Source organism: Phocoena phocoena, chromosome 1, assembly GCF_963924675.1.
Source record: "Phocoena phocoena chromosome 1, mPhoPho1.1, whole genome shotgun sequence".
Lineage (NCBI taxonomy): Eukaryota > Metazoa > Chordata > Mammalia > Artiodactyla > Phocoenidae > Phocoena > Phocoena phocoena.
Window position 1 is genome coordinate 113,284,987 of NC_089219.1, and position 19,259 is coordinate 113,304,245.

The following is a 19,259-nucleotide window of genomic DNA, read 5'->3' on the forward strand; positions in this document are numbered from 1 at the left end:
CATTTCCCTAGAGGCTAATGATGTTGAGCCTCTTCTCATGTGTTTATTTGCTATCCGTATGTCTTCTTTGATGAACTATCTGTTCAAATCTTTTACCCCTTTTAAAAAATAAGGTTGTTTTCTTATTATTGAATTGTGAGAATTCCTTAGATATTCTAGATGCAGGGTTTTTTTGTTGTTGTTGTTTGTTTTGGCTACACCAAGCAGCATGTGGGATCTTCCCCGAGGAGGATCGAACCCATGCCTCCTGCATTGGAAACACAGAGTGTTAACCACCGGACCGCCAGGGAAGTCCAGATACAAGTTCTTTATAAGATGGAAAAGAGTATGAAAAAGAATACATACATATGTGTATATATGCGTATATACCCTGTGTGTGTGTGTGTGTGTGTGTGTGTGTATATATATATATATATATATATATATATATATATATATATATATAGTTGGCCAAAAAGTTCAGGGTTTTCCATTAAGATGTTATATATATCTGAATCACTTTGCTGTACACCAGAAACTAACACAACATTGTAAACCAACTATACTTCAATAAAAAATAAGCTAAAAAAAAAAGAAGTTCTTAATTTCAATGAAGCCCAATTATCAATTTCTTGCTGTTACAGATTGTGCTTTTGATGTTGTATCTAAGAAATTTTTGCCTAACCTAAGGTCATAAAAAATTTCTCCTTTGTTTTCCTTTATAAGTTTTGGAGTTTTAGGTTTTACATTTAGATCTATGATCCATTTTGAGTTAATTTTTGTGCATGGTGCGAGGTAGGGACTGACGTTCTCTCATGCACGCTGTTTTTTTTTTAATGTGGGTGTTCAGTTGTTACAGAATCACTTGTTGAAGACTATGTGTTCTTTAGTAAATTGCCTTTGCACCTTTGTGGAAAATCAGTTGACTGTAAATATGTGGGCCTATTTCAAGACTCTCAATTCCACTGATTTATATGTCTATCCTTTTGCTATTATCACACTGTCTTGACTGCCGTAGCTTTACAGGCTTGGAATTGGATACATGAGTACTCCAACTTTATAATCTTTTTACTAAATTGTTCTGGCTACTTTACAAAATCTTTTGGCTATTTGCACTTCCACATGGATTTTAGAATCAGCTTGTCAATTTCTTTTAAAAAGGCTGCTAGAATTTTGACTAGGATTGCATTGAATCTACAGACCCATTATGAGGGCAACTGACGTCTTATTATTGAGTCTTCAAACTCATGAACACAGTATACCTCTGCATTTATTAAGATCCTCTAAATTCCTCTCAGCAGTGATTTGTAGTTTCCAGTGTACAAGTATTGGTACATCTCTTGTCAGATTTATCTCGAAGATTTTTTATTTTTGATGCTCTGGCAGCTTCATCTTCTTTTTTTTTTTTTTTCTTTTGCGGTACGCGGGCCTCTCACTGTTGTCACCTCTCCCATTGCGGAGCACAGGCTCCGGATGCGCAGGCTCAGCGGCCATGGCTCACAGGCCCAGCCGCTCCGCGGCATGTGGGATCTTCCCAGACCGGGACACGAACCCATGTCCCCTGCGTCGGCAGGCGGGCTCTCAACCACTGCGCCACCAGGGAAGCCCTGGCAGCTTCATCTTAATGTGGAAAATGGAAGAGATGGATCACTCTCACTGCCTTTGCAATTTTTCTGTAAATATAAAGCTCTTCCAAAATATAAAGTTGAGAGAGACAGAGATTGATTCAGAAGTTGCCCTTTAGCGCTGAAGCTGCCCATGTCCCTTACTAAGACTGGAGGATTTTCTCCAGTAGCCCTTGACAGACACATGAAGTAGTAGAGGTGGTGGCTGATTGGGTTGACGTGAGGTTAGAGACCTGGATTAGGCACAGGTCCCCTCCTCCTGCCACTTGTAGTCCTCCAAGCAGCTAGTCTCAGTCTCCACTGTCATAAATACAAATGCCAAGACCCCTTCTCTTTATGCTCTGTGGAGGGATAACTCAGTCTCTTCTGCCACCTCCCCCAATTCCTCTTTGCCTAGGCTTTGGAGTGCAGGACAGGGATGTGGGGATGAAAAGACATGTGGACGAGGGAAGGGAGGATATTCAGGTGACTGGGGAAGGCCCAGATGTTGGAAGTCCCTTTTATGAAAGGGAGACACTGTAATCTACCACTACAAGTCCTTGGATTCTGAGATAGAAAATGGGGCTGGAAAAGTACCGCTCTAGAGGGTAATATGAACGTGAGAGATGGCAAAAGCGTTTCTGTTGGGTCCAGTCCCTCCTCTTCCTCCAGCAGTTGTGGGGGAAGAGCATCGAAAGCAGAGTTGTCGCTATCCTTCTGTCCATATCCTGCCGCTCTTTCCTTTGGCGTTCCCCAAGGGCAGGGTCTGTCACTTCTGGCACTCCGGAAGGGGAACAGGTTAGAGGTGGAAAGAAATGCCCAGAGGGTTTTGTGATGTACTGGAAAGAGCTAGATTCTAGGAGTCAGAAGACTTTTATCTCAAATCCTCACTCTGCCACTACTTCCCCTGTGGCCTTGGATGAGTCCCTTTCGCGCCCTACAAAATGAGAAACTGAACTAGATGATCTGAAAAGCCCACCCATCTCAAAAAGCTTATTATATTTTATGAGGATAGGGACCGTATTATGTTTTCATCTCCCCAGCATCTAGCACAGTGCCTGGCACATAGTAAGTGTTCAAGAAATGCTGTGATTATTGAATGAATGGATGAATCAAGGAACAAACTAACAAAATACTAAAATGAAGGGGCCCAAAGTGAAGTTCTTAAACTTGGTCAGTTGGCGGCACCACCTCTCTACATAACCACAAAGGAGTGTTGATAGTCTCAGACCAAGGGAAAGGATTTAGATTAGAAAAGAATAAAGGTGAAAAAAAAAAAAAAAAAGATCAGAGGACCGGATATTTCAAATGGAAAGCAGAACCCTGAAATTCTGACCCAGCTTCTGTTTTCCAAGCCAAGAGACAATAGGTCCAGTGCATTAAAAGACATCGTGGCTGCCAGATGGACAAGGTGATGCAGGATGGGTGGAAGAGTAAACATGGCCCTGAGAGAGGGAGTGATTGGCACAAGTCACACAGGAGCAGTCCCTGAGGCCAGGAGGTAGCCCCTGGGGCTCACCTGAACTTGGGCTGGGCACTCCCCTTCGGCCACCCCCTTCACACCCATCCCTTGCTGAAGGACCCAAACATCCTGGCACCCAGTCTGAATCTCTTTCACCCCTGGGTCTCTCCTATAAGGTTCATCAAACCCATTGTTGATTATCCTGAAAGGGCCCCTCTCCTCCCCTAGCACTCAAGGGAACTGAACGTCAAACATCTTAGTTAGCTAGCAGAGGACAGGAAGGTGCTGAATATTTTGAAAAAGCCTCATTCTTTTATCTACACCCTGCCCCTCGCCCCACGTCTTCTATTTTCCCCCATCGCTGCAAATTCTGCAAAGGATAGGGATACGGGCACAAAAGGGGAGGACCCAATGATGCACTTTTTCCATTTAGGGCTGAGATCATGGGGAGGCAGGATGAGGTGTGGTGAGGGTATATCTCAGAAACCACACCTCTGAAAGGGGGTTTGGGGGTTGCAGGAGAGAGTAGGGGTACCACTGACCTCTGTCTCCACAGATTAGAGAAGGAAAGGGTGAAATGGCAGTGGGAGTGGTAGAGGTTACAGGACTTCTTAGCAAGAAGAGAACTGAGGGCATGCCCCAGGCCTGCTCAGGTCCTCGTAGGCTGTGTTCCCCAGTAGGGAGGGAACAGGAAGCTGTGACTTCCTCTCCCCTTTTCCTCCCTGCCCTTAGCCTCAAAGTCAATTGAGGCTGCAATGAATTCCAACCTGTGTTTTAGTTGGCACTGCTCCCTGGGCATGGTGATAATAGCTGCTCTGTACCTTGCTCCCTTGTGCCACAAACACCCCCAACTTTTCCTTTGAAATAATAATCACTCGGGCTTCCCTGGTGGCACAGTGGTTGAGAGTCCGCCTGCCGATGCAGGGGACATGGGTTCGTGCTCTGGTCCGGGAAGATCCCACGTGCCGCGGAGCGGCTGGGCCCGTGAGCCATGGCCGCTGAGCCTGCGCGTCCAGAGCCTGTGCTCCGCAACGGGAGAAGCCACAGTAGTGAGAGGCCCGTGTACTGCAAATAATAATAATAATAATAATAATCACTCATGCAAATAGCAATGTATAAAGTGCTTTTTCATGTGTTATCTCATTTTACCACACCAATCCCGTAAAGCAGAGACTTTTACCTGAAAAATTTAAGCTAGGAAACTGAGGCTCAGGGGAGTAAAGTAATTCACCCATAGTCACACAGCGAGTGAGGAGCAGATCTGGGACTCCAGAACTTCTGCTCTTTCTCTCTCAAATACCTATTCTGATTCCCTGCCTCCATGCTCCCTCCCAGGCCCCTTCCCCTTGGCTCCAAGGGAGCATTTTCTGCAGAGAAGGGGGCCCCTGAACACTGTTAGGATTAGAGGGGGCTCCAGTTTGGCTCCTGTCGTCCCTGAGATGGGGTATCTGTGACCCTCTCCCTGGAGTGGAGGCTTGGGGCTGCCCTGCATAGTGGGATCATTCTCCCTCCCCCCATCCTCTTCTGCATAGAGCTCTACACAAACACAAACACATTTATCCCAACGTTCAGGTTCTCTCTCACCCTGCCCCACCCACCACCGAGACCAACAGAGAAGAGGCAGGTTGTCCCTCCACCACCCGCCCCCTGAGGTGTGGGCGTGGGCTGGGCCTCCAGGCAGCCAGAGGCCCCGAGAGAAGCAGAGAAGCGCTCAGATCTACGCCGTCCTGCTGAGCTCCTTAGGTGGTCCCTGCCAGTCTGGCAGGCACCCCTGGCCCCTCTGCCCAGCACCACCGATGTCTGATGCCCTGCGATGCCCACGCCCAACACCTCTGTGCCCCCGCCTGCTTTCTGGGTCAACACCTCTGGAGGCAGTGTGCTGAGTGCTGATGAAGCTATGATGCCTGTTGGATTCCTAGCCCCGAGGGTTGCCCTGGCCTATGGGCTCGTGGGGGACATCGGCTTGCTGGGAAATTTGGCCGGACTCTGGGTTCTGGGTAACTGCGCTCGGCGAGCCCCCTGCCCATCTTCTGACACTTTTGTCTTTAAACTAGCTTTGGCAGACCTGGGGCTGGCACTCACTCTCCACTTCTAGGCAGCCGAGTCGGCACTGGACTTCCACTGGCCCTTCGGAGGTGCCCTCTGCAAAATGGTCCTGACAGCCACCGTCCTCAACATCTACACCAGCATCTTCTTCATCACGGTGCTGAGTGTTGGCCCGATGCTGGGTGGTGGTCATGGCTGCAGGACCCGGCACCCACCTCTCGCTCTTCTGGGCCCATGTGGCCACCCTGGCTGTGTGGGTGGCAGCTGCCCTGGTGACGGTGCCCACGGCTGTCTTTGGGGCCAAGGGCGAGGTGACTGGCATGCGTCTGTGCCTGCTGTGCTTCCCCAGCAGGTATCAGCTAGGGGCCTACCAGCTGCAGAGGGTGGTCCTGGCCTTTATGGTTCCACTGGGCATCATCACCACCAGCTACCTGCTGTTGCTGGCCTTCCTGCGGCGGCGGCAACGGCAGGACAGCAGAGTCGCAGCCCGCTCTGTCCACATCCTTCTGGCCTCCTTCTTCCTCTGCTGGTTCCCCAACCACGTGGTCCCTCTTTGGGGTGTCCTGGTGAAGTCTGACCTGGTGCCCTGGGACAGCACTTTCTACACCATCCATACCTATGTCTTCCGCATCACCACCTGCCTGGCACACAGCAACAGCTGCCTCAACCCCATGCTGTACTGCTTCCTAAGGCGGGAGCCCCTGTAGGCCCTGGCAGACACCTTCAGGGATCTGTGAGCAAGGCTGTGGCCCCAGGGGTGGGGCTGGGTAGAACAGGTGGCCCTAAAGGAGGTGGGCAGGCGGTGGATGGAGAGCACCCCTTGGGAGGGTGGCCCTTCTACCAGGCTTACCAACCTGGACAAAGGGACACCTGGGTGAAGGGGGCAAGGTAAACCCCCTCTTCTTTGCGGGGATCCACGCATCCTAGGGAGAGAGAGGTTGGCCTCTCTGCCACGATGCAAGGCCCTCAGGGAAAGTCTTATCTTTGATCCCCAGCTCTGGCTATGGGGGAACAGGGAGGCTGGGACCCAGGTCAGGGCTGGGTACGACCAAGTGGAAGTCTCCACATGGAGATGGGAATGATGAGTATCTGAGAATAAACCTCTGGAGAATACACAAAGTGTCTGCACCTTTCATCTCAGTTCCACCTCCAGGTCAAGGTGGCCAAAAGGATTCTTTGCCCCATTTCTGCCTTCTGTGAGAATTCCCAGAAAAATTTCCCTAAGGGTTCTAGACTAATTGGGTCATAGGTCAATGCCTATCTCCCTCTATCCCCTCCACCCTCCCTCCCTCACCTCAAATGGGGTGTACCCTTGTCCTTCTCTGGTGCGGGGGCCAAATATGCCCTTCTCCTCTGGCCACCTCTACCTTCTTACCATCTCATTAGTGTCTACAGAAACTTGGTGCCCACAGACACCTCAGCAACAAAAGCTGTAGTTCTCCCTGCTGTGTGTGGGGTCTCGCTGGATCCCTAGCTCCAGCCAAGCCCGGAGTGCAAACCCGTTTCTGGCTGGGAGTACCCGTGTGTCTCTCCTTAAATCAGGATTTGGAGGGAGAAGTGAGGATAAGGACAAGCCAAGGATGTGTGTGGGGCACAGGGAGGCAAGAGATGCGGAAGGGGGCTGGGCGAAGAGGAGGCTGAATATGCAGCTAGAGGAGTGCGAACCACAGAATATGGTGCTACTCTTCCTCCTCCCCCGAGGGCTTAGCTCAGAGCATCGACTCAGGTGTCAGAACACCTGGATTCACATCCTAGGTCTGACACTAACCAGCTGAGGGACCTCGGTAAGTTACTTTACTTCTCTGTACCTGTTTTCTCAATTTAAAATGGGCTGTTAAGGACTTAACAGTGCCTGAAATAGAGTTTTAGGTATTATTCTTACACCCCATGTAAAATGGAGACAGAAGAAAAAAGGAAGAAATAAGGGGGCAACTGGGAGACAGGGACAAGGAGCCATAAAGGTCTTGTCTGGAATTTTTACATGCTCTGGAGTGGAAGTTTTACATAAGGAAACGAATGAGGGGTTGGCCCCTCAGGCCCCTCTTGAAGCTGGGCACTCCAGGGCAGCGGGGTTCCCCTTTGCTTTCTGTATCCATAGATACCCAGCAATGATAAATGCTAGCCATCAGAAGGGACTTTCCAGGGGGGGAGCCCCTGGGAAGGAGGGAGGTGGCAGAGGGAAAATGGGGTGGAGCTCCCACTGCCATTGCCCCACCCCAAGGTCTGACATGTCTTGAACCCAGCTGGGCACGGTGCCTCCTGAGTGGGTGGAGCCCCCTCTGGAGGGGGCACCGCCTGCACCAGCTCCATCCAGTTGCTGAACAGGAGAGGCTCTAAAGAGCCGCCTAATTCACACCATATTAAGCAATGCTAAAGAGATTTAATTAGCCTCTTGATGTTTAATTTCCTTTCTTTGATAATGTTTTAACGGTTCCAAAATCCACATCTATTCCCAGCCAATTCAGGATGGAAAATCCTCCACCACTCAAGTGCCCCTCTTCCCACCCCCTGCAGCTCCTCTGATGGCCCTGCTGGGGCTCGGGATATTGGCTCCTCTGGGAGCATCGCTGCTTTATGGGACCCGGAGGTAAATATTGACAAAGTTTAAACAGGTCCAAGTCAGAGGTGAATGAATGCATGCAGACCCACCCTTTGGGATGGGAGAGGGAGGGGAGGGTGCAATGGAAAGGAGGCATTGCTGTGGCAAGAAGCTGGGCCCTGGCTCCCTGGAGCTCAAGCCACAGAGCTGTGAAACTGCCAACAGGTAGACAGAGAGTAAGACTGAGTTTCCAAAAATGGGAATAGAGAGGGGACAACGGACAGAATGGGAAAGACGTGAGAGAGGGACTAATCTCAGAGGAACTACCATGTCAGAGAAATGTGTGTCTTGTTTTGGGATCAAGGATGAGGAGGGGGTTTCAGTCCAGGGGCGGCAGGAGGGAACACAGCAGCTCTCCTGTGACCTGTGGGCTTCTCGGAACCCACGCTCTGGGCTCTGCATCCCCAGGTTTCCGTTACCCTCTTGACCAGCATCCTTCACTGGATCTGTAAGAATGCTGGAGGCGCCTGCATTCCCTTTCCTGGTGGTCTTTGGATGCTAACATCCCCCTGCTCTGCCTTTACAGCTTTGGGTCCCAGCTGCTTCCCGCTGACGTGGCAGACAGCTGCTGAGCCATGGGCCATCGTGTTGGAAACTTTGGAGCTCTGGTGTTTTTCAGCAGAGTAGCTGAGGAGGGGAAGTGGAGGACTGCAGCTAGGCGGGCTGGCCCTTTCCTGGCTCCTCTGCTGGGCTGGCAACCCTCTGCACCCAGGTTTCCCTGTCTATGAAATGAAAACAATCCCTACCTCACAGATTCCATTATGGATGAGAAGGCACCTTGTCAAGGCCAGATGCTGATGGATGAGAATGACAGGAGTGGAGGGTGCTGGCTGCTCCCCCAAGCCTGCCCCCCACCCCAGGTGATTTCAGTTCCTCTTTCTAGCTGAGGTCATGAGCCCCATCCTTCCCATCTTACCCCATGGGCTCCAACAGAGGTCTGTGCACTGTGCCAGCATTTATACAACTCTAGACTCTCTCACCCCTCCCCCGACAGCCCCAGAGCAGGGTATTAACCAGAAACAGGAAGCGAAAAATTAACCAAAACCAAGAACTGAAATCTACTTAATCTCTCACTGCCTCCCTCTCAAAATGGCAAAGAGCAAATGAGCAGCTCCTATGAGGGAAACCTTCTTAAAAAGGTTAAACCAGGGCTCTGGTACTGTGAAGAACAAGGGCAGAGTGAGGGCTGAACCTGAAAATGAATGACTCTGGGGAAAGGCTAACAGGAACTGTGATGAAAGGGAGGGAAGGGGGCAAGAGGCTGATGCAATTCCTGAGCATGGCATGCAAATGAGATGAAAACAAGTTTTTTAATGTTGGAACCTCCAACAGCCACTGGAACCTAAGTGTCCCTTCATTATTATCCTTGTATTTGTGAGCGTCAAAGATGACAGCAAAAAAAAGGTGGGCAGCAGTTTCTTTTGTTAGCGCCCCCTGTCTTCAGGGAGGCAGTCACCCTTCCTGGGAGAGGAAGAGGCTCCTTTTGGAGGAACACACGTCATTGCCTGGCTCTCCCCCTCACCAGCACCCTCAGAACTGGCAGACATTAACAGACAGTACTTCCTGGGGTTCCAGGACTTTAATTTTCCCTGTTTTATCTTTTTCCCTTTCTTTTTTTTTTTTTTCCTCTTCTTTTTTTTTTTTTTTAACAATCAAATTTGCAGAAAACTGGCTGGGGCTGGCAGGCACTGGGCCGGGGGAGGTCCATTGAAAAATCCCCCAAATTCACGCAGAGGTTTCGGGTCACGTTTGCTGAGGTGGGGGATGAGGTCAGGGTTTGTAGAGATTTCCCAACTCACCCAAGAACTGTTTGGCCAAACGGCTGGGGAAGAGGTCAAAATGGGTCCCCCAGTACTATAGATGAGTGGAGAAGTCATTGTTCCCCCCATCCCTCAAGTTCTTCCGAGATGTAGAGATAGAAGGCTGCGATTTCTAATTGCCTACAATCTTCTCTTAAAAATATAAAACACGTGCAGTTGGCTTTGGTACAAAAAAAGAAAACAACAACAACAAAGAAACATTCTGGTCCCTGTGAGTTTTTCCCCTCACCCCCCAAGCCCCCTTACGGCCACCTCAACCTGTATTCCATCAACTCTAGGAAGCCAGGTTATCTCCCTGGGGTTTCCATAGAAGACAGAGAGATGGGAGAACAGCAGTAAGAGGTTGAGGGGAAGGGGAGAGGGACATGGCCCTGACCACAGCCCTTCCTGAAGGGGCAGTAGGGTCTTATGGCTGCAGCCTCTCCTCAAAGATGGGTGTTGCTCAGGAGGGGTGTCAGGGCTAGAACCCAGCAGCTGCATGGTTAAGCCTGAATAAACCCCAGTAGTGTTAAAGGACAAGGCCCGCTGATCCCTATGGCTTGGTTCCCATGTCCCTGGTCCTCTAAATCTCCCCTCTCCCTCCATAACTAATAAACAATAAATAAATAAATTTTCCTAAAGTAGAGGGAAAAAGGCATGAAAAATTGGCATCTGCAGTGTAGCTTCTGGATGCCACCAGGGGGCACTGTGGCCTAATACCCCCAGCTTCCTAAATGGCGCCCCCCGCCCCCGTGTCCAAGGATCCCAAGAGCTGGCAAGGACAATCAGCAGTTCTTTCAAATGTTCCCTCGTCATTGGCAGATTGGAGTCCCCAGGTTTGCCTCCCTCAGTAATGTTCTTCAGGGGGACATGGGGTGGGGGGAGGGGCCCCCTTAGCTCTCTGAAGCTACAGGCTCCCCGTCACGGCTCTCAGTCTCTTCCGGGATGTCCTGCATTCGGGTGAAGTCTGAAGGAGGACGGGGCAAAGTTAGTGAGTGAACAGATGCTCCCGTGATCTACTGAACCGCTACACTGATGCCTCCCCGTCTGTGGGCTGAGGAGCTCAGAGAGCTGTGAGGGAGGGCAGAGGTCTGTAATCCTTGGGTGAGGGGAAAACCTCTGTCAACAAAGTAAGGTATCCACACCTAGGTACTTGTTAAGTATATGGAGACACAATTTGATTAATAAAATACAAAATATGTTAAGATTAGTATTACATGAAGTCACAGTAGCTTTGGGTTATTTTGTATTTCCTGAACCAACTATAAGAACTTGGAGGTCTTTGAAATTTTTTTTACTTTGGAAATCTATTTCTGCTTGAAAAGGTTGGGAATCATGGACTTACTGGAGCAGAGACCCCTACATTCTTTGCTTCCTAGAGTCCAACTTCCTGTCTACCAGGAGGCAAAACAGGAAGCGCTCTGTGCCCCTCCCAAGAGTTACTGTAGACCTCAGTGGTTGGTTAGGGACCATCCTAAATGTTCCCGTGCTTTAGGATGCAGGCTCCTTTTGGAAACCACAGCCCAAGGGTCTGTACCCAGGTTACATCCCATTTCCATTCCATGTCTCCACCAGGATCTCACCTCGTGGACTATGGGGCGGAGACAGACGGCTGCTACCTTCCTCCTCGCTGCCGGTGTCGGGGTCACTGCTATCTTGCAGCCGCTCGTCGGGGCTGCCCAGCTCCTGCCTCTCTCGATCCTCAAAGGGTCGATGGACGGAGCGAATAGTCACAGGCAAATCTAGGCGGTCGTGGCCTCGGCTGGGCTGTGGACGGCAGGCCAGAAAAGCAGGAGGCCACGGAATGAGCAGTGTGAAGACTCAACTCTCAGCACCTCTACCACTGACTGATTTCTTTCCGCACCCATTGCAACTGTTCAGTCCTCCCAACAGTATCCTATATCCTTCAAGTCTGATGCCTGATGTCATTTGGTCTCAAATCTCCAATTCCTTTCTGGTTCTCTCATGGACCCTGATGTCCACCCTGATGTCAGTTCACTACTTCAAGCTTCCTTACCTGTGGGGGGGTGAAACTCAAGTACAGGGCATCGCCTGCAGGGAGGCTACGCCGCCTCGGATCCAGAGGCCGCCGGGCCCAGGGGGCCTCAGCCGGGAGTGGTTCCGTGTGGCCCAAGGCGGCCAGCTGCCTGCGAGCCTCTTCGGCCTCCCGCTCCAGCAGGGCGCGGGCCTGCTCGCTCTCTCGGAGCCGGGCTTCCAGGCTGCCAGCCTCTGTCGCCCGCTCTTCGCCGAGGCGTCGGCAGCGCCGTAGCTCCTCTTGCAGCAGCGTGTGTTGCCGCTGCAGCAATGCCAGTTCCGTAGCCTGCTTTTCAGGAGCCACAGGGGCAGCCCCGGCTCTGCCAGCCTCCCCATCCCGGGAGTTGGCTCGGGTCAGCTTCTCCCGCCGCTCGGGGCCCTCAGGGAACCGGGCTTCCATCAAAGTGTCCTGCTGGGCCACAGCCGCCTGCGGGTGGAATGGAAACAGAGGGGTGTATCAGGACCCCGTTTCTTCTACCCCTCACCCTCACTCCCCAGGGCCCAGGTCATGATTCCTGGAGAGCTCGAACCGGGAAGGCTTAGAAAGGCCTGTTAGGATGATTCTGTCCCGCCTAAATGGGTAGCTCGGGTCTGGCTCCTCCCCTTCCCACTCTAGCCCTTGCCCCACTGACCTGTAAGCCATGTAGAAGTCCATAGAGATTGACCAATCGCTGCAACGCTTCCTGAGGACAGAGGAGAGGGTAGGAATAGAGTCCAAGCTTCAGGATGGGAGAACTGCCCAGAAGTTGAATAAGTGTGGGCATGGAACAATAAGACTGCAGGTACTTTGAGGTGTACACGCCCCCTCCCAACTCCAAACTGGGCTCTAATTTCTCAGATGAGAGTACCCCTCCTTCAGTCTCCTATATCATCACATTCCCATCTCACCTCCTGGGGAGATCTCAGCTGATTTCCATTTCGATCCTGCAGAAACGGGCAAGGATGGGGAATCAGGAGACACACAAGTCCCTGGTGCCTGTCCCTAATAGCTCTGAGTCAAGGATCTATAGGGCAGCTGTCCCTTTCCCTCCCTCTAGCCAAGTCCTGACACCTCCTGAAACTCACCTTCTGGCTGGAGTCTGAGTCAGCTCTGCAGAGCTCAATGGAGCCATTGAAGGTTCTGGCCTCACCGTCTGTTGAGAAGGGGAAAAGGATGGGCCGAACCACTTCCCCAGCACCCCGATACTACTTGGTCCCTGGTACCACCCCATTCTCTTTAAACCCTCCCACGTGCTACCTTGGTCCCCTGCCCTGGCACTCACTGGCAGTGACTCCTGGACTTGTGTTACCACCGCTGTCCGGTTCCATGGACAGGGTTGGTTCCCGGGGTGTCAAGAGCAGCTCCACTCCAGGCCCCACCAGCAGGTCTTTCAGGCCCTCCACTGCGGGGAAAGAAGAGGTGAGGACAGGAGCAACAGAGAATCCTGCGGGGGATGGGAAGGGATGCCATTCACTCAGTACACGGAACATGCGGGCATCTAGGGGAATGCCCCCTGCACATGTAGTGGGGTCTCACTGCCACCACCACATACAAGGCAAAGGTCATTAAAGGTCCCAAGGGGCAGCACAAGTACGTGCAGGATGAGAGGTGTCAAACAGCAGCAAGGACCATCTTCCCCCACAAACAACAGGCACTCAGGGGAGTTATGGCCTATGGGGCTGACGTCCCCCTTGTCTGTGTGTGTCCAGGTCTAGCCACGGGTCCATATCTTGTGATGGTGAGTGGATGAGTCTGGACTCTTCCCTAGGAGCCCCCTCACCCTCACGGATGGCATCCTGCAGCAGCCGCTCGCCACGAGGGGACTCGAGGGACTCAGAGCGGAAAAGCCCCCTGGGCAGGGTGGGCAGCGGCATCCCGCTGCCGCCATCCTCTTCCACTTGGAAGTGGGTCATCTCAGCAAACAGTCCAACCTTCTCCTGCAGCAGCTCCACCAGTGCCCGGTCTTTCTGCTGCAGCTCCACTGTGGATGAGAAACAGGTGAGCACCCGGAAGAGCCAGTAGTGTAGGGGCAGCTCCAGGGGTCAGGGGCCAGGCCTGGGCAGAGTGGCAGGACTTAATTTTGGTTTTTTGGCATATATGAAAAAGAAAGTAACTTTTTTTGGGGAAAAGTAACACATGTACTTTTGTTTTAAAAACAAAAGTAAAACAATGTGTGGCAGGGACTGCAGGCTGTCCACCAGTTTCCATTCTCCCCACCTTCCTTTAATAGGAGAAGGTGTGCAAGTTTCATCTGGGCACACGGCTGCCCAGTTACACTCGACTTCCCAGCCTGGCTTGCAGCTGGGCATTGCCACGTGACTAAATTCTGGCCAACAGATGTGACAGTCTTCCAGATCTGCCCTTAAAAAAAATCGGTATAAACTCTCCTTGTTCTTTACCCCCTCCTTGCTAGCTGGGATGCAGATGTGATAGCAGGAGCTGGAGTAGTGATGGAGACACAGACATAGAGGACATAGAGATGGGGAATCTTCACGTTGAAGAGGGCAGAACTGCACAACTACCCTGCACTTCCCACTTCTGGACTGTTATGTGGAGAGAAATAATCTACCTCGTGTAACCGACTGATTTTTGTTACTCTTTTTGTATAGCAGTTAGATCATACCCCAACTAATATAAGGCCTTATAGTAAAAAAGTAAGTTACGATCTTAACTCTGTTATTCCTAGTTTCCCTGCCCAGAGGAAGCCACAGTAATAGTATCTTATCTTCCTAGAGATATTGCACACACATATACAAAATACGTATGACATATATCTATCCCCAATATTTTCACGTCAGTGGTAGCATATACTTTACAGTGTTTTAAACCTTGTTCTTTTCGCTTAACAATATATTTTGGTTATGGATCTACATCAGCCCTCAGAGAGCCATCTCACTTTTTAGACAGCATTCCACTGTGTGGATACCTCATAAATTATTTAAACAAACTCTGTGGGTGGACTTACTCTTGATACGCCGCAGGTAAGCCTCATCCTCTGTCTCAATCAGGGGGAAGTCCTCCCTGGATGGGCATCTGGAGAGATAACAGGTTGGGTGGGGTTTGAGGAAGGAAGTCAGGTTACACACCAGGAATCTGCCTACCCTCCTTCCCAAATGTGCTCTATTTCTCCCTGGTAAGCCCCGTCAGCTCCACGCCCTGGCTTCATCCACTCTTGACCCTCTCCTTTTCCTGGCACTGATCATCTGCATCTACTGGTCTGTACCTCTCCAAAGGTCACCTGGAGAGGTAGCATAGTGCAGAGGGACAGCTACAGTTTTTGGCATCAAGCACCCTGGGCTCAAATCCTGGCTCCACAATTTACCAGGTGGTAACCTCTTTATTTCCTCATGTGAGAAATGGGGATATCTTCCTCACAGGTTTTCCGTGAGGATTAAATGAAATAATGTACCACTGCTTTGAACATGGCAGAAGCTCAATGAATCAATTATAATGAATAATATTATTTTCGCAACTACAAATATTAATATTATTAAGAAAAAGGGCACTATAGATCTATTGTCAATGGGACAGGTACTTTGCCTTGTTTTCCTAGAATTGGTAATTTCATACTTTGCACGCATTTCTGAAAAATTTGTTCAAAGTCTTAACTGCAGAAGTTAAAAAAAAAAAAAAAGGTTTACATAATATAAAGTAGAGAAGAATCCATTCTCTAAAAGCTAAAAAAAAAATCATAGGACTTCCCTAGTGGCACAGTGGTTAAGAATTCGCCTGCCAGTGCAGGGGACATGGGTTTGAGCCCTGGTCTGGGAAGATCCCACATGCCGCAGAGCAACTAAATCTGTGCGTCACAACTAATGAGCCTGCGCTCTAGAGCCCACGAGCCACAACTACTGAGCCCGTGCGCTGCAACTACTGAAGCCCGCGTGCCTAGAGCCTGAGCTCCGCAACAAGAGAAGCCACTGCGATGAGAAGCCTGTGCACCGCAACGAAGAGCAGCCCCTGCTCGCTGCAACTAGAGAAAGCCTGCACGCAGCAACAAAGACCCAAACCAGCCAAAAATAAATAAATAAATAAAATATTAAATTACTAAAAAAAAAAAAAATCATAAACATCTTAACTGAATTTATTCTTCAGGCATAATCTTTGAGAATCCATTTTCAACATTTAATATGCACTTTACTTTTTTTCATCACAACAGACACACAGTTGACTGCCTCAAATCTAATGTGTGTCCAACAGAAGCCAAAGATCTGCTGCTTTAGCACATGAAATGATTTCCTTCTTGCCTCTGTTGTATGGAGTTTGAGTTTTGCTCCTCTTACCACTAGTATCAATGCTTTCATTACCCTCTTTTTCATTTATTTTTAGAAAATAAAGGTAAAGACAGTACAATCCAAATAATGGCCCACTGCCTACAGACTAAGATGTTAATGGAGGTGAAATTGTACTGCTGGCTGGCAGGTATGCCAGAATGTGACAGCTTAAAGTATTCCTTTGGCTTGTCAGCTCTTGCTGCATTTGGAAGGTGGTTGCGGTCGTCATCATATAAAGTGCGACTTTACAGGACAGTAGAACATAGATGACATTTCCTGCCTTGGGCCATCTTGTCTCTCCCCTGGCCTCTGCCTCTACCTCTGAAGCCTGGGTTCCATTCCCTGGGAGTGCTGTGGCCTGGGGCCTGAAACTGCAGGTACTGTGAGGCCATACACACACTCACACTCGCACACTCTGCTGAATGACGCGGATCCAGGTGCTCCGGTCATCCCGGGATGCCGTGTGGACCTCATACATCTCAGGGGGTGCCGCGCTGATCAGAAACATCCCTTTCTCCTGGTTGGCGATGTCCCGCACGATTAGATTCTGCAGTGACACCACCGAGGGCTTGTCCTGCCAGTCAGGGGAAAGGAAGAATTAAAGCTGGGAATCCTGACCCCTGGATATCTGAGTCTTCAGTCCTTCTGGAATACCCAAAGGATTGAAGAGTCAGCCGAGAATACAAGTTAAGAACCCAGGCTCTGGTGCCAACCAGACAGGACTTAGAAACGTCTGTGACCCTTGACAATTTAATTAACTTTAAGCTTTACTTTCCTCGTCTACAAAAAGAGGATAATAAAGGGCCTTCCTGACAGGTGTAAAAGTGCCTGCATACAGTAACAATTTGTCTTGGCTGTTCTTATTTCTCCTTATTATATTACAGTAATGGCTACAATAACAGCTGTTTGACCCTGGAGGATTCCAGGGTTCTTCCAGGCTGGGGTAAGAAAGCAAGAAGGGCCTCAACACTTGTCTGTGCTGAGGAAGAAGAAGGTAGAAGGTCTCACCAGGGCAGGAAAGATGTACTTCTGGTCCTTCTCCTGGAGAAATACCAGCACATCTGTCATCAGCAGCATGAGCACATCTGGCAGGAGGATAAAGGCAGGACAGTCAGCATTAGAGAGTGTCTGAGCAGCTGTTTTTCTTTCTCAAGGACCAGGTCTACCCCATTAGGTTAGAGCTCCTGTTTCCCCTCTTCCTGACCTCTCTCCCTCTGGTTGCTTTCTCCACTTTTGCAGACCACCTCTCCCATTCTTATAGCTCAGAAATGGGGGGTAAATGCATGTGCCATCAGATAAATCAGCTTCTTGGGCTAGAGGTGCCCATAAGCGATCACCCAATGCCTTTGGAGAAAACCCTCTTTATCCAATGAATGTGGGTTTCTTAACCTAGGGTCTACAGACCCCCTAGGATGTCTACTGTTGGGCTTCAGAGGCTCTGCAAATCCTCTGAAGTTGCATAAGCAACTTTACATATTAATATATCACACGTGTATTTTTCTGTGTGAAAGGGTCCAGAATTTTTGTGAGGGTAAAAGGATTCCCAGAGCCTTTCAGTTCCATGTTGAACAACTGACTAACATAAGACCTTTTTGGATATTTGGTCTAAGCTCCCCCCGACCCCAGCATATTGCCACTTCTCATTTTGTGCTCCACAGGGAAGAGAACAGTTGGGTTCCTTAGCCATCTCTCCCACCACTGAACAATCCCAATCTCCTTCAACCCCAGCAGGCCCTGCTTTCATTTTCCTTCTCTGCCCCACCTTCCAGGCTCTCAGATCCTAAGAGGTCCTGTGCTTTAAGACTTAAGGGGAAATAAAGGTCAAGCCCAAGAAAGTTGGATGTCACAGTCGAGAAGACACACACTTACCCTTTGCCCTTGGAGATCTTTCTAAGTTGTGGGCACAGAGAAGGGGAGGGCTTTCAGAAATAAAGCTCTCCACCCTTGCTATTTTTAACCCCCCCATGCTTTATATTCTTAGCTTCGGCGTGGGAGGGATGGGAAGGAGAGAAAGGGATGAAGGAAAGTGGCTGGTGAAGCCTGCAATACTCAAGCTTATGAAGTGGGGATTTCATGACACAGGACAGAAGTGCAGGCAGGCTCTAGCCTCAGGTAGCACAGTATACTTCTGCCCCTCATTCCTCACCCCCATAGCCAACGTCTACAACTCTCTTGTCTTGATTTAGGTAGGAAAGCATTGGCCAGTGCAGTCTGGGAAGAGAGCCTGGGAAAGAGTGCCCCAGCCCAACATGCCCCACCCCCTTTTCTCTTCTCCACTCAGCCCGCCCTTCGCTGGGCTCCACCCCCTCCCGTGGGCCTTCCCTAGCTGTGTTCCCAAAGCTCCTGCCCATTCCCCAGCCCTGGTGGCTGGGATTCCAGCTGGTAGAACCAACTACCCTGATCTTGTCCTCTGATCCTGGAATTTCTCTGTTTTCTTCATCAAAACCAGTAGCTTTCTGGGCATGCGAGAACCAAAGAAATGAATAAATATTGACAAGGAAGTCCTTGTATCGCCCGTGAAATCCAGAATTCAGACTTTTGTTGCAACAGAGACCACATATTTTCCTCCCACTGGGTCTCACCCTGGGTATAGGGCTGAATTAAAAGAGGTCCTAAGGGCTGGGATGCTTCTCCTTCTTTATATCTGACCACAGACTCTTGCCTGGCCTGCCAAGCTGACCACTGACCTTTGAAGCGCCCAGTAGCTGTCTTCCAGAGCAGGCAACCATCGTGGATGAGCTTGCGCCGCAGAAGCTCCTCTCGGCCAAAAGGGCCCTTGCCAGGCACCGGGGCCTGGGCCCGAGGGTCCATACGGTTGTAGATCTCCTGCAGGCGGGCCCCTTTCTCCAGCTCGTGCACATCCTGGTCTACGTTGGACAGCAGCTCCTTCACCAGCCCCAGTGCCGTCGTCAGGTCCTGGCGCTCCTCCTCGATCCCTGACCGGGGGTCAGCATGAGGGAGGGATGGCTCAGCCAATCTTCAAGCCAGCCCCAATTCCCACCAATCTCGATTCCCACCTTTAGAGGCTGCCCAGCATTGCACATCTGACCCTATCCCTCCCCTGGGTTATCCCGAGCCATTTCTCACCCCAGATAGCCCTCTCCCACCTTCCTCCCTCCCAGGCTCTTCCTCTCACCGTGGGAATGCTGCAGGATCCGGTTGATGAGCACCGGGTACTTGGTGATGCGCTGAGTCACCAGTAGGATGCACTCCTGTACACCATGCCGCTTCAGCACGGCCGAGCGGGTCACTTTCTACAAGAGCAGAGGAGGGCTCAGGGCCAGAGTGGGGCCCGAGGGAAGGGCAACAGAAAGAACGCTGGAGCGTTCTTGGAGCCTAAGCCCTGGTGCCGGCCCTAACTTGGTCATTTACCTCACACCGGTCGGCATAGGTGACCCAGTCTGGAAAACGGGGACGAGAAGGTCACAGGTTTATTGTGAGGACCAAAGTAGCAAAAGCACTTGCTCTACTGCTATGAGGGG

At 50.5% G+C, this 19,259-nt stretch overlaps 2 protein-coding genes across 6 annotated transcripts in view; one reads left to right on the forward strand and one right to left on the reverse strand.

The window, feature by feature from the left end:
• Window positions 1-4,858: 4,858 nt before the first annotated feature.
• On the forward strand, window positions 4,859-5,969 carry RXFP4 (relaxin family peptide/INSL5 receptor 4). Its single transcript, XM_065894523.1, is given in 2 exon segments — window positions 4,859-5,260; window positions 5,262-5,969. Coding segments are annotated over 2 exon segments (1,110 nt in total).
• Window positions 5,970-8,981: 3,012 nt separating this feature from the next.
• The window catches only part of ARHGEF2 (Rho/Rac guanine nucleotide exchange factor 2), a 31,798-nt gene continuing 21,520 nt past the window's right edge, over window positions 8,982-19,259 (reverse strand). For 2 of the 5 annotated variants that reach the window (XM_065898230.1, XM_065898234.1), the window contains 13 exons: window positions 18,914-19,031; window positions 18,465-18,713; window positions 16,786-16,862; window positions 16,182-16,351; window positions 14,469-14,536; window positions 13,284-13,484; window positions 12,786-12,905; window positions 12,589-12,656; window positions 12,412-12,447; window positions 12,156-12,206; window positions 11,507-11,950; window positions 11,049-11,256; window positions 10,383-10,462 (listed from right to left, as the gene is read on the reverse strand). In XM_065898230.1, coding sequence (XP_065754302.1) covers window positions 10,383-10,462; window positions 11,049-11,256; window positions 11,507-11,950; window positions 12,156-12,206; window positions 12,412-12,447; window positions 12,589-12,656; window positions 12,786-12,905; window positions 13,284-13,484; window positions 14,469-14,536; window positions 16,182-16,351; window positions 16,786-16,862; window positions 18,465-18,713; window positions 18,914-19,031 — 1,890 coding nt within the window. Of the gene's footprint in view, window positions 10,463-11,048; window positions 11,257-11,506; window positions 11,951-12,155; window positions 12,207-12,411; window positions 12,448-12,588; window positions 12,657-12,785; window positions 12,906-13,283; window positions 13,485-14,468; window positions 14,537-16,181; window positions 16,352-16,785; window positions 16,863-18,464; window positions 18,714-18,913; window positions 19,032-19,259 lie in introns of all 5 variants that reach the window. The other 3 variants (XM_065898231.1, XM_065898233.1, XM_065898232.1) reach the window with 3 other exon arrangements.